Here is a 14,742-nt window from a genome sequence, read left to right on the forward strand (position 1 = left end):
CTATTCTATTGATGATCTAGTTTAAATTAAAAAAAGCTTTTTTGTGGTCTAGCTTCATAATAGGGTTGTTCTATAATATCTCAATTTGTCTCAAGCAATTTTTCTAATAGTGTGCGTCAGTAGAAGCAAACATGTGCTGAACATTTACTGCAGTAACATCTACTTGGCAGATATATTTTTCAAACATCAGATGCAGTATTTTTGCAAAAGTGACATAAGGAGGGTTACTTTGGCTTTTGAAAACAATATTAACCTTTATACATTATACTGCTTATTCAGAAATCTCAATGTGCTTAACGGATTATTAAGATAATTATGAAAATCTCTAATTTGCAGATGGGGAAGCTGACACAGAGAGGGTAAATGTGTTGCCCAAAGGCACACATCAAAGTCAGAGCAGAAAAGGGAATGGAGCTCAGACTCCTGACTTACATATCTCGTTCAAACAAAATCCTCTTAAAAACAGCACAGGTTGAACTCAGGCTGAAATGCTGAGATGTAAACAAGTTCTGCGAAGCGGTGGGAATGTTCCTTAGAAATATTTAATCAAAAAGATGTGCTTTGCCCAGCAGTACCTCTCTAATCCACCCAAAGCTGTTCCCACCAAGAGGAGGAACGCTGCACAGGGTGGCACCCTTCCCAAAAAACAGTGACTCTGAGAGGGGCCTCAGTAGAGCTGATGGAACGTGGAAAAACGGAGCAACAGATACGTTATTTTCTTATGCTTGCTTTTGCTGCTCCCTTTTCTCACCTTCCTCAGCCAGGGTGCAAGCAAAATGAAATGAAATGAAGTGAGGGGATCCATTTATGGTGATGGTAGGCAAGTTTAGAGGACCATCTTTTTTGGACATCGCCAGCTTCAGAATTGTTATACCCAAAAATGATGTACCTGGGTACAGCACAATGATTCAGATCTCTGAGGCTGGGCACCTCCTTGGCCAGCACAGGTAGGTGGGCTTCTCCAAAAGTGCAAGCTGAGGCCCATGAGCTGTGTGTAGAGACAGTCAAAACTAATGAGCAGGATACGGGAAGCTGAGAAAGATGTGGATTGCTGCCTCTCTTTGAAGCTTTGGTGTCTGACTCGAGGCTGCATTGTGGGTGTTTCAGACCTTTAGCGAGCGTGTGTCTGGAGTCCTGTCCTGATTAAAGATGCTGAAGTAAATGTGGGCTTCATGTGTAGTTCCCCACTATGAATCCTACAGAAGCAGAGCCAGTTTGAGGTTCCAGTCCCAGCTGCTTGCATCATTCCTCCCCACTACCCCCATTTCATCTCTACACCCCTCCCACCCTCAAAGATTTTTATTTCCTCATCTGTTTCAGAATATGGCAGTGCAAATAGCTTTGTGGAATAGTCCGGTGGAAAAAGTCAGACTGCCACTATTCCCTTCCAGCCTTTCCTTCAGCATCCCTAGAAAAGAAAAAGAAACCCCCACAGAGGGTGTTTTTGCATTTACAGTAGACGATTTCACTGAAAGAGTTTGAAGTGTGCCCACGCAAACAGCTGAATCCATACAGCTGAGAGTGCTGTAATCCTTGGGCAAAGAGGGTGGGAGAGGCAGGAAGATGTTGATGCTGGAATCTCTTAAACTGGCTTTGCTGGCAACAGCAAACTGCACCTTTGCTTTCCTTAAAATATATCTGCAAAGGGGGGCTCTGGTGGTACGAGCATTCCCTCAGGAAGAGGGAGGCTTGCATTTGGGTCTGTAGCCCGATCTGTATCCTAACAGGATGCCCTTGCGTAGTGAGTGAGTGAGTTTAGTTAATGAGTAGTTAGTTGTTGCTTTCTCCTTCTGTGGATGTTAGACCAGAGCACCGCCAGACGCAAGGCTCACCAGCGGGAAGAACAAGACAGAGAGGATCATGACTGTTATCTGCAAATGAGGCTGCTCTGTTCACAGGTTTTCACTTCTCACCCTCAGAATTATTTGGCCTTTGTATTTGATAATTTTTAAACAAGGAATCAGAAGTAATCCATGTGTCAAGGACTTGATTTCGTATCTGCCCTTTTGGGTGAAGGATTATACCCCATCAAGTATAAGACTGTTACAGCAAAAATGCACAGCACAATAAATTGCTTTGCAGGCTATACTTTCTAGTCTGTTTTTTTCTAAACAGCCTTTGACAGTTTCCCTTTGACAATTTGTATGTGTTTTTCCTTTTTTGGGTATTTTTGATTCTGTCATCCAAGCTACGCAGATAAGTGTCAAATGATAAATTTCTGGAATTTTTACCGATCACTTGCTACAGGTGAGTGATCCCAATAACAGTTCTGGTGAAGGAGTGCTTTCACATTAGATTATTTCTTCATTAGATGTGTAAGAATCCACATGACAGATTTTTTTACTGTCCTAACTGCAGGAGAAGCTCCATTCTGTTTTTTCCTCTTTTATTATCTGTATTCCCCAAAAAAGAACACAATCCCCATGTGTGGACTTTCTGATGCTTAGTGTGATAGCAGTTCTGCAGCTGATATTTTTCTCCCGCAAAGATTCACAGATACTTGAGGTGTGGTGGTCTCCTGGTGCTATCTTATGGTGGAGTTCTTTTAGTTAATTCAAGAGTGTGCTCAGATAATCAGCCACTGGGTGATCTCAGACCTGACTTGTTTCAGATGAAACTAAACTGAAGATAGGCTTTAGGAGAATACCTACTGTGCTTCAGCCACTAGTGGGCTTTCAGATCACTGGACCACATCAGAGGTAGTGATAAGAAACCCCCCTGAAACACATGTGGTATGGACATCAGTTTCTCAGCACCAGGTGTTTTGCTTTATAGATCTGTTCCTGTTGGTCTACACTACTCACTAATCTAAATGTAAACTCTATTTAACTGACTCTTTCACTGAATCAGTTGATGAAATGCATCCATTGAAAGTGCAGTTACTTTATTACTCATGCCCTCAGAACAACAAACGCAAGTGCTGAGCTCCGTGTTGTCTATATCTGACTATCACAGACCCTTGTAGGAAAGTGTGTCTTGGTGGGGATGTGAGGAGCATTTACTGGCGCTCTTTTTTTTTTTTTAAATTTTTTTAGTTGCATTGGTGCGTAGGGGGCATTTAGGTACCTAGCAGTGTGACCTTTGCGATCTGCTGTAGAGGATTGCACAAGGTAAGGAGATGCCTAAAAGAGCCTTTGAGCTATGTAAGTGTACGATGAGTCTAAGTAAGTGCATGATGGGCTACAGCAATGCAATTTAACTTCCTAAATCTCACCAGAATACACTTAGCCAAATAAAACTTGCTTTAAACACTGTATGTATACATTTTTACAAATTAATTCCCATTGGTCTTTCTGGTTTTTTAAGAGATGGAGCAAAAAGGGTATCAACCACATGAGAACTGAGGAAAAAGCTGGTCCTGTATTTGCAGCGTACTTATCACTTCATGTCTCAGTTCACATCTGTTTAAGTTATCTGTTTTTAGCTTTTTGTTTCCCTGGCAATGAGAGCAAACACTGTATTACTGCAACTTCTAACAATAACTCTCTGTTTCTGTATTCTGCTGTACTAAGCTGGTCCCAGGGAGATTCACATAAAATCATTCTTTGTAACCAGCTATATTTCATATGGACACTATCTGTAAAATAATTACGTATTCCTGATGTCCACATACCCTACAAGGCTATTAGTGTGTACCTACATAGGCATTTCTGATAATATCCAGTTCTAACACTAACTCTGTATAATATATAAACTCTATAAAAAACTGAAAATATGCACGCCCCTAGCCATGGCAATATTCCACAGTTTTAAATATCATGTGCTTGAAATGTTCAACCAAAAAAACCCCAAGAAGTTTAAAAATAATTATTATAGTGGCGCCTTTCTTGCTGCTGTGTAGCTGAAGTCCTCCTCACCATCTGCCCCTGTATACAACTGAGATTTAAAATTCTGGCTTGTAAATAAATTGTGGTCTGAAGTTACTGATACAGCCTTTTGTTCAGAGAGCAGGCAGCTCAGCTAGTGAAATAGCTGTCCTAGTACTCGGAGATAAGACTCTATTTAACTACATTCTCAGCAGGTATCCTCTAGTGCCTCATTACGTTACCAGCTTCTGTCTCTCTTCTATGGATATGGGAAATAACTTACACTTAAAAAGGGATGTGTATAGTATTACACATGTGATGCCCTTTTCACTTTATGCTTGTCTCTTCCAGTTAGTTTCTCCAGTCCATAGGCTGTAGGATGGTGGGAATGCATTGTAAAAGGCAGAGAAAATCTCAGATAACGTGGAGAAGCAGTGACTGAAGGATATGATTCTGACATAGAAGTGCACCAAACTTTTTATTTTAAAGAAACTCATGAATAGTAGTGGATTTCAGTTGAGGAGGAGAAGGATGGAGTTTAGCTTTTTGAGTCATTGGTCTACAGCCAAGTAGCACTGGGTAAAGCTTAGATCAGAGATCAAGCTACATCAAACTACCTTCTGATCAAAGGGATCAATAGAGAGCAGTAAGTATCCTTCTTTTACTGCACTACCCTGTAAACACAATTTAGGATGAATACTGTCTCCATGGGCACCAATCTAAAAACTTCCAAAACTTTAACTTGGAAGCTATACCTTAAGTTGAACATTCCTGCAAAATACTGAATCCATTGCTAAAAATGGTTACAATAAAAGTTGTTTAACAGACTGCATTTGTCTGGCCAAGGCAGTAGATCGCATAACTAGAACTGGACGCGCCCAACCTAGCTGCTTCCACGTTGCCTATGGTATGGAATGTGGAGCTGGCTGGACTGGACGCAACACTCCCTCTCAACAGCTAAGATCAAGCGATGTCTGCTGAACTTCCAGGCGTGGTTTGATAGACTAGTTAATGAGATGGAGTTCTGAAGAATATTTAACTATCCCTGCAGAGGGATAGTTAAATATTTGTGAAAAAGCTAGTGGTAACTTGAAACCAAACTCTTTGAAGACATCTCCTGGAACATTGTTCAGGGTTGCATGTCACAAAAGCATCAGACTTTTTCTTTTAAATGCTTGACCTGCATCTATAATGTCAGTAAATTCACGCAAGCCGTTGTTTTTTTTATAACTATGAGGGTCCCTGCAAAGACCAAAACACTTAAATACGGTATTTGCAATGTGGCAAAGATGCTAGAGGAGGAGATGCCATGTAAAGTATCATCAAATAAATATATGAACAAAGATAACCAGGAACTTAAAAAGTAGTACACTGTGCCATTAGTGCAGAAATGCTGGTCAAATGACTTGAAATGAATCCGCAGGTCCTGAGAGACCTGGTGGATGAAGTTGCTAAACCACTCTCCATCATATCTGAGAAGTCCTGGCAGTCTGGTGAAGTTCCCACTGACTGGAAAAGGGGGAACATAACCCCCATTTTTATAAAGAAAAAAAGGAAGACCTGGGGAACTACAGGCTGGTCAGTCTTACTGCTGTGCCTGGCAAGGTCGTAGAGCAGATCCTCCTGGGGACTGTGCTCAGGCACATGGAAAATAAGGAGGTGATTGGTGACAGCCAACATGGCTTCACCAAAGGCAAATTGTGCCTGACAAGTTTGGTGGCCTTATACGATGGGGTTACAGCATTGCTGGACAAGGGAAGGGCAACTGTTGTCATCTACCTGGACTTGTGCAAAGCATTTGACACTGTCCTGCACGACATCCTTGTCTCTAAATTGGAGAGACATGGATTCAATGGATGGACCACTCGGTGGATAAGGAATAGGCTGGATGGTTGCACTCAAAGAGTTGTGGTCAACGGCTCAATGTCTAAGTGGAGGCCAGTGATGAGTGGCATTCCTCCGGGATCGTTATTGGGACCGGTACTGTTTAACATCTTTGTTGGTGACAAGGACAGTGGGATCGAGTGCACCCTCAGCAAATTTGCCAACGACACCAAGCTGTGTGGTGTGGTCGACACACTGGAGGGAAGGGATGCCATCCAGAGGGACCTTGGCAGGCTGGAGAGGTGGACCTCTGTGACCCACATGAAGTTCAACAAGGCCAAGTGCAAGGTCCTGCACGTGGGTCGGGGCAATCCCAAGCATGACTATAGGCTGGGCGAGGAATGGATTGAAAGCAGCCCTGAGGAGAAGGACTTGGGGGTATTGATTGATGAGAAGCTCAACATGAGCCAGCAGTGTGTGCTTGCAGCCCAGAAAACCAACTGTGTCCTGGGTTGCATCCAGCTCTGGGGTCCCCAGTACAAGACAGACATGGATCTGTTGGAGAGAGTCCAGAGGAGGACCGTGAAGATGATCAGAGGGCTGGAGCACCTCTCCTATGAGATTCAGCCTGGAGAAGAGAAGGCTCTGGGGAAACCTTATAGCAGCCTTTCAGTACCTAAATGGGCCTAGAGGAAAGACGGTGAGGGACTGTTTATCAGGGAGTGTAGTGATAGGACAAGGGGTAAAGGGTTTAAGCTGAAGGAGGGCAGATTTAGATTAGATATTAGGAAAAAATTCTCTGTGAGGGTGGTGAGGCGCTGGAACAGGTTGCCCAGAGAAGTTGTGGATGCCCCATCCCTGGAAGTGTTGAAGGCCAGGTTGGATGGGGCTTTGGGCAACGTGGTCTAGTGGAGGGTGTCCCTGCCCATGGCAGGGGTGTTGGAACTAGATGATCTTTGAGGTCCCTCGCAACCCAACCCATTCTATGATTCTATTAATTTTACATTTTAAATATTTTTTTTCAATAAATTAAATCTTTCATGAATGTTTTTTATATTTCAGTAATCACCTAGGGAAGAGTCTGCAGCTGCTGATGGACAGAGTGGATGAGATGAGCCAAGACATTGTTAAATACAATACCTACCTGAGGAATGTAAGCAAACAGCAGCAGCAGAAACACCAGGTTGGTAACATGGAAAACCTGAATGAGAGGATTTCTTTCCACAAGATACGGTTTGGGTGGTTATCTGAGACACATGAATTTGGATTTAAGCAAGATAAAATTCTTACAGAAACACAGTGGGGAATTATCAAATGGAATTGCTTCTGCTGACATGTAGTGTGGATTGGTCCTTCTTTGCTATTTTACATTGTTAGTGATTTATGATAAAACAAAATCATTGATAAATATGCTGTGGGCACAGGGATTAGAGATTTAGTAAATGACATGAAAGAGCTGAAACTACATTTGAATTGTTCCAAAACGGTGTTTTAATACCATCACATGTAGTCATGCATCTGGAAAAAAAACAAAAACAACCCAACGTAGTCCATATTTAAAAGACAGCAGACTGTTCTCTGGTTGGAAATGACATTTTAGTCATGTTTTGTATCAGTAGGTATTGATACTGATTAGGAGATGCCGACTTTTAATTTCTGATACCAAAAGGTCACTTTAAAATCTAAAGTAGTCTGATTAGAGAATACAGAGTATGGAGACCGGCTGTTGGTATCCATGCTTGAGCAGAGGGGGTTGGACAAGGTGACCTCCAGATGTCCCTTCCAACCTTAACTGTTCTGTGATTTGGAGATGGCATTACTTTATTTGCTGTTGCTGCATTTGATGAAGCAATACTGTGTCTAATTATAGAAGAATGCTGGTAAATTGGAAAAAAGCACTATGAGAATGAATTAAAAGCCTGGAAAGCAGATCTTAGTGAATGCAATTCACTTCATGTGATAAATTAACAAGTGACTTGCTTACTCAAGAAGTATCTGCATGAAAAATAAATTTGAACTCTTTAATCTAGCAGACAGAAATATGACAAGATTCAATATCGGCCAACTGAAAATGGGCCAGGCCACTTTAAAGATAAAATATTGCAGGTATTGCTACACAAAGTAGCTAATTATTAAAAAGAGCACCTGGGGTTCATGTGAAATGCTTCATCACTGACTACTTTAAAATCAAAACTGGCTTTTTTCACTTAAGTGTAACTTGAACAGGGAGTACTTTAGGGAAGCAGGACGTGGTCAGGGGTCTCTCCTGGCTTTGTAATTCCTGAGGACATAGAAGCTTCATGCGTGTTATCTTCAGAAAATGTATTTTCCTTTGCTGCCTAATTTGAATAGAAAGATGGCATCCACTTCAAAGGTTCTCGTTAATAACAAGAGGATCTGTTTATTTTGAAAAGCAGAGCAAAGTAGGTTCCATGGTGTCTCACTTCATTTCTTTACTAACTATAGCTGCTTTAGTAGTGGCTCACTGCAGCATAGCTAGTGGTCTTAACTTCATTTTTAAAACGGAGCAATTGTGATTAAGAGCAAGCCATTTCAATAGAAAATAATAGGCAGACTGCTGAGAAGTGAATGGGGTAACGCAAAGAAAGAAGAAACTACATGCAATTCACATACAAATATGGGCATTTAAGATTTTATTTTTAACGTTGTCCAAAACCATGTATTTGTCATTACTACTGGGAAAAAAAAATTACTTCATTTGAGTATGCCACAAAGCATGAATTCTTTTCAGACTCTTATGCAAAGATACATTTAAGTGAGAGAAAACACCTTGTACTCTTTGGCCTGTTTATTTTAAAGGGATTTTTTGGTGTTGAATGTGATGGCTTTGATAGACAAAGCTTACAATTAATTCCTGGCTGTGACATATAGTCTGAAATCTCACATATATGTTTTTGGATGTACGTACTTCTGTGAGAACACCTGTTCATTCAGTAGTTGAAGAAATGGTCTGCCCTAAGTTTTATAAAGTCTGAGTAATCTACATGGCAAAGGGAAGCACTGAAAACAAATCTGCAGAATAATTTCTCCAAACTACTACTCTAGTGTATCCTCTGGTAACCCACAAAGAAATAACATCAAAGTCATAGAATATCTAAATAACTGGAATGGAGAAATGAACCATTATGCTTTATTTCAGCCGCCACTTTGTTCTCAGTTTAGAGTTAATATTTTTTGGCATAAAATACCTTGTTTAATCAAGTTCTCTTCCCCTTTCACATTAATATTGTTTTGACCTTTAACTTGCATAAAATTGAGAATTTCTGGTTTGTATAACTGAGGTAATAACTTCTCATACCTACATATTCCACCCTTGTTTTCCCTTTTTGCTTGGGGAAGTGGAAGCTTTTCTCTCCCATGCTGTATTCTTTCCATCAGATACAGTATTTATCTCTGTGCAAAAATCTTCAGAATTAACCCCAACACCTCAGTGCCACAAACTTTTCCAGTGTCTCACCTATTTAAGGTGCCAGCTTGGAGGGGGGAAATGCTTGTTACCAGTGAATTGAAATAAACTATGAATTGCATTGAGTAAGTATAACTTTTTAAAACATGCTTACGGGTTAGGTAAAGAGCATCTGAAAAGAAGAACTTTTTGCTGTTTTGGAAGTCCTGTTGCATTCTGCATCTGTTGCTTTATTTTCAGTACCAGCAGAGACGTCAACAAGAAAATATACAGCGTCAAAGCCGAGGAGAACCCCCTCTTCCTGAGGAGGACATCAATAAACTTTTTAAACCACCACAGCCACCTGCAAGAATGGAGTCACTCCTTATTGCAGGTAACGTTCCAGCAGCCTCTTCAACTCCTCTTTTCACATACAAATGTTAGCTTGGGGAAAAAGTGCAGTTGTTACCTTAGAAAGCATCTAAATGTTTTATTACCTTTGCTGTTATGGTGTGATATTTTGGCATTGGTAGTATTCCAAATACTGTCTTTCATTTGGTCAAAGGCAGCGGTTTCAACCTGTGACCTACAGCCCTTGTGTCTGAAGTATTAAAAAAAAAAAAAAAAAGCTAAGCAAAACAACATTATTGCTAGTAGGCAGTCCATGCCTCTGTTAGAAGGTAAGCTTCCACACTGAGAAGAGTTTTAAACCATCTAAATAAGTAACAGAGGCGTGGTAACCGCGCAGATATGAACATACTTATTTTTTTGAAAGCAAGTCACTGTGTTTAACCGGAATCGCTGCATAAAGCTTTAAGCTTGATGTATGGAGACTTTCTCCCTTTATTTCTTGTTTTGCCATGGTACCTAGCTCCTGCTTGACCATCTGTGCCTCCTGGGTTGATGGGAAAGGGCGGGAGCAGCAGCCAGAGCCTCTTCCTGGCTCTGTTCTGAGGGCGGAATGGGGTTTTAAAGGAGAGCTGGAGAAATGCCCCACGGAGCAGGGTTTCTGTGTAAATGAGTGTAGCAACTACTGCAGTCAGTAAGCTGCTCCCTGCACTCATACCCCAGCTCCTCCAGAAGTTAGGGGGCTGTACAGACTAGAGGCAGGAATAAGCTGTTTGGGCTGGAACTATTGATTCAGAGCAGTTGCCTGCAGCTTTAGCATACTGATAACATCCCTAGGTGTTGAACTGGCTGTTGTAGCAGCTGAGATTTTTACTCTTAATTTCACACAGTATTGGGATAATGTCTTTGATTTCTATGGCAAGGGTTTTAGGGAAACCATCCCCATCTTCCTGTACCCCAAGGTGAATGAAAATGTAAACGGGAACAAAGCATAGGTATTTTTGGCCATGTCCCACCCCCTGATTTCTTCAGTTTACTGGTGTGCTGCAGTACGCAGCCACAGTTTGGTACAGAAGTCGGTGCCTGTCCTGTGCCTCCTGGAAAGGTGAAAATATCTGGGACCTCACAAAGGCATCAGACAGCAGAAAACCTAGGTGCCCTGCTAAGTAATCTAAATTTGGTAAATGTCATGAGAAAGCAAATTGTTGAACTATGGCGGACTTTTTGGATCAGTTAGCTATCACCTTGTTTTGTACTGAGAGAAAATCAAACCAAAGTCCTGGTAATTTAGTGTACAGGAAAAGTGCTTTGACATTAAAAAAAAAAAAGTGAATTTGAACTACCTCTCTTAAATTTTCGAGTCACCAAGAGATTGTTTTAATATCAATACTTTTTCACCCTGTTAATAAGTGCTGCTTTTAGAAGAAATAATGTTCTTGGTTTATTATTCCTTCCAGAGTCATTAAAAAAATTGTTTTGATAGTTTTTACCAATTAATGAATCCTAGCAGCATTAAAGTATTTAAACTTTCAGCTTTAGCATAGCTTAAAAATGCAACATAAGTGTGTATGTGTGTACACGTGTGTTTTATGAAAGTGATAGCTTAGGATGAATCATCTCTTATAAGAGGAGGAATTGAAAACTGTTATACTTAAAGGAAAAAACAGTTTTCAGCCAAAGTACTCTCTTTGTTCTTTTACCATAGTCAGGGGAAGAATTGAAAGCATCCACTTCAACTCAGATGAAGTAAAGTTTGTGGATAAAGACTAAAACTTAGCTCTTTTGTCTCTGAGGCATTCAAAAACTTTTCAAATAGAGCATTAAACTGAGAGTTTATTGGCCTTCTAAACAGTCTTAATTTTGATTAAACTGGCTTCATGTTTTGCTATTCCTAGCTAACAAGGGAAATAACTTGTAGCAGTACTTGTATAAAAATGTTTTGATGGGCACTTGATTTGTAAAGCACTGACAAGTCTTCATACCCTGATGATTTTTGAAATAGCTAATAAAGTGAAATATTAGGTGAAAAAAAGGCTAGCAATATGTCAAATGGGAGTACCACAATTTTCAATCTGCTACTGGAAAATATTTGTTACAAATATTTTAATGGGGACAGCAGATGCATAAGAACAAAACTGAAATTCAGTCTTGTAGTGTTTCTAGGGCAAGTAAATTGAACAATTAATGTGATTAAGCTTCCAGTACAGCAGCAAGAATTTTTTATTCTTTTTATTGTCATACATCTTCAGAAATTTTCCTAATGGAGTTGTAGGAAAATAAAGGGGGTTTTTGAGCATACTGGTTTACCTATTCTGCTAATTTAGTTTCTTCTTACCAAAGCTGTTTGGGAATACTGAAAATATAAAATTCCAAAGTGTAGAGTAGTCAAGCTGTTTGGTTGCTTCTCTGTAGAAATCCTGAATGATTCATGCACATTTGGCTTTTTAAAAATTATGTTCTGGGATGTCTTTTTGAATTTCAAAACTGACAAGTGTTTACTCTTCTTTCCTCTTCACAGGTCAAATTAATACCTACTGCCAGAATATTAAGGAGTTCAATGCACAGAACCTGGGCAAGCTTTTCATGGCTCAGGCTCTCCAGGATTACAACAACTGAAGAAACTTTGCTGTAGCCCTCACCAGAGAAAGTTATTTACAGTTCTATACTGTTCATGATCCTCTTGAAAATTTAGTATATTGGGCAAAGAGTCTTGTAAAACAGAGTCACCTTCATTTGTGTAGAATTCTCCTGTAAGAAAAATAAAGGCAAATTTTAACGATATTTTAGTATTTCCTTATTTGTTGGCCCTGTTGGACTGGAATTTTCTGTGGTCACTCAGGTTTTCTAAATGTTTGGCGGTTATTCATGTTTAGTCATAGCAAATAATACAGCTTTTATTTAACTTGTAATCTGAAATAAAAACAAATTACAAATGTTCAGTATAGCTGACTTCACAGAAGAAATTTAAGATTTCCCAGTTTTAGTTGAGAACTTACAGCCATAACATGCTAGTCACTTGGAGCAGTTGCTCGTTTTTATTTTAATCTGTTTGGGCTGTCTGGTGCAATGGACCTTCCATATGGCAAATATTTCATAGGCTTCCCGTTCGGAACATACAAAACTAGTGTTATGTGGAGACTGATCCCAAACATTTCATGCTAAGTGGTGTTCCCATTTTCCATTGCCACCACCAGCTGGACTGAAATCCAGTGATGCTACTGAATTCTTCACGACAGAAACTGTAGCAGTAGCTAACCTGGAGCAGCTAGTGTGGTGTAAACGGACACCATACCTACTCTGCGTTAACTTTGCCATCTGAATGTGCCTTTATTTCTGAACTTGGGCTACTTATCTTTTTAACAAGAATTTTAATGTAAGGGTTTAATACATGGCAACTCACATGTTACTGTCATTGATTTTTTTTTTTTTCCTTGAGTTCTTTCTTGTGTGTCATTGTGTGATGAGTTCTGAGAGCCTAAAATGGCTGAAGGAGTGTGGTTTGGTCTTTTAAAATAAATAACGTCCTCTAAATATGGACCTAGCATGGAATATTTCAGGCTCCAAGGTGAATGTTTTGGAAAGTCAGAAGTGTGTGAAAACTCGGGGTTAGACTAAGAACTTATTCTTTTCCAGTCTTAAACTATAGTGATTGCAGTATTTATGTAAATATGGATGCAGATTTTGTTCAGCCCTCATATCTGGCAAATTGCCAGTCTGCTCTTTTGCCTTGGAAACTTTGGGCACCTTTGTGTTGGCTTTCATACAGTGAACTTCTCCAAAATCAGATTAGTTAAGTATCCTGCTACAGTGCGACATGATTGAGTTCCATTTCCTATACAAATGTGTTAATTTTCTACTTTTCTGAAGGACCAAAATAACAACCAGGGAACAGAAGTAAGGAGGAGATAATTAGACTAAGATGAGACATTTGAGATGGGAAAAAATGATCTTCTGGATAACTAACTGGGAACAGAAGACCGATTCTTCTGGTGGTGACTGTGTATAGAAGGAAGCAACAGTAATATTATACATACTAGAAGGTCTGCAAAGGAGGTGTTAGAAAAATAAATATTTGGAACAGGTTAAAAACAAGCTGTGCATTTTGAATTAGCTCTTTAAGATTGAGGATGTAAATGGAAGAAAGAGGGCAGTAATATTCTACTGTGCTGGAGTTAAAGCTTGGTGAATTTTATATAGCTAGCTAGCTAGAGTGTGCTAAATGTCAATTAAAGTCCATGAAGAAATACGGAAGACTTCAGTAGAGATTTGTGGCTTCTAAAGTATAGATCTGAGTTGGACAGAGGAATGAGGTACAAATGTAGGTGAGGTGTAAGTGGACTTTGGAGGTGATTTGATTATTCTGCTCTAAATCACACTCTGGTCTTTTGTCATGGTGGAAATAATTAGAGGAAGCCTCCCTGCGCGAGGGAGGTGGAGTCAGGTGAAGCTGTTGGTGTATAAATGAGAATCAACACCTGTGGAGATTAGTCATTAAAAGGGATGGGGCTGTGTCTCCATGCTGGGTTTGGTGTGAGCCTTCCCCGCTACCTCTGTATTCCTGGAACTTCTCTTTTACACGTTCTCTTCCTAATGTGAGTGAGCCAGCAGCTAGTTCATGAAAAGACATGTCCTTTCCATTTCTAATTACCATAGCACTACCTATTTTTTCTCCTTCCTTGGCTGTGAAAGGCTTTTCTGTATACTAATAAAAATGCAGTGACATTAAAGTGCCATTCGGTCAGTGAGCCTGTCGTCATTGCAGAGGCAAGCAAGGCCTCTGCCCCGTGGTTCCGGCTCCATTGTGTGTCCGCAGGTAGCGCGTATGTGCACAGGAGATGAAATGTGAGAGTAAGGGAAAACGTTCCCTGCAGTCATTAGTTACACACGTAGTCCCCATCTAGCCACCATCTCTCCTGTCACGCTCCTAACGATGCAGGTCTGTGTTGGGATAACTGTTTTGTAATCGTTTTTTGTTTGTACAGAACTGAAATCCTTGTAAGAGAAAATGTTACTTTGGAATCCAGCTCTAATTGGCATGAGTCTTACAGGCAAATCTTCTAAGCTAGATGTTGTGCGAGTCTCAAAAGTGAGGTTTGAAAGGAGAAAAAAGGGGATGATTTATTTTAGTTTTGATGCTGAAGAAAAACAGTATTTCTTCTAGGTGGTCGACACTTGGGATCTTCACCAGTATAGCTCCAATTTTGCTGTGACATTTACTGTCTCTGTTCCACAGTTACTTGTAAAATGCTCTAATTGTAGTGATAATTTGAGCCTATGTGGGATGTGAGGTGCCATCTCCCTTAATCACAGCTTGATCGTAGTGCCATGACTGCCTACTTGTGGGAGGTGTGTCCTCTG

At 40.2% G+C, this 14,742-nt stretch overlaps 1 protein-coding gene across 1 annotated transcript in view; it reads left to right on the top strand.

The window, feature by feature from the left end:
* EIF3H (eukaryotic translation initiation factor 3 subunit H) overlaps window positions 1-12,165 on the top strand; it is a 90,210-nt gene extending 78,045 nt beyond the window's left edge. The window contains exons 6-8 of the mRNA XM_054816714.1: window positions 6,693-6,813; window positions 9,298-9,430; window positions 11,903-12,165. Coding sequence (XP_054672689.1) covers window positions 6,693-6,813; window positions 9,298-9,430; window positions 11,903-12,000 — 352 coding nt within the window. The 3' untranslated portion in view covers window positions 12,001-12,165. The remainder of the gene's footprint in view (window positions 1-6,692; window positions 6,814-9,297; window positions 9,431-11,902) is intronic.
* The last annotated feature ends 2,577 nt before the right edge of the window (window positions 12,166-14,742 follow it).

The sequence above is a fragment of the Grus americana genome, chromosome 2 (assembly GCF_028858705.1).
Source record: "Grus americana isolate bGruAme1 chromosome 2, bGruAme1.mat, whole genome shotgun sequence".
In the NCBI taxonomy this organism is placed as follows: Eukaryota; Metazoa; Chordata; class Aves; order Gruiformes; family Gruidae; genus Grus; species Grus americana.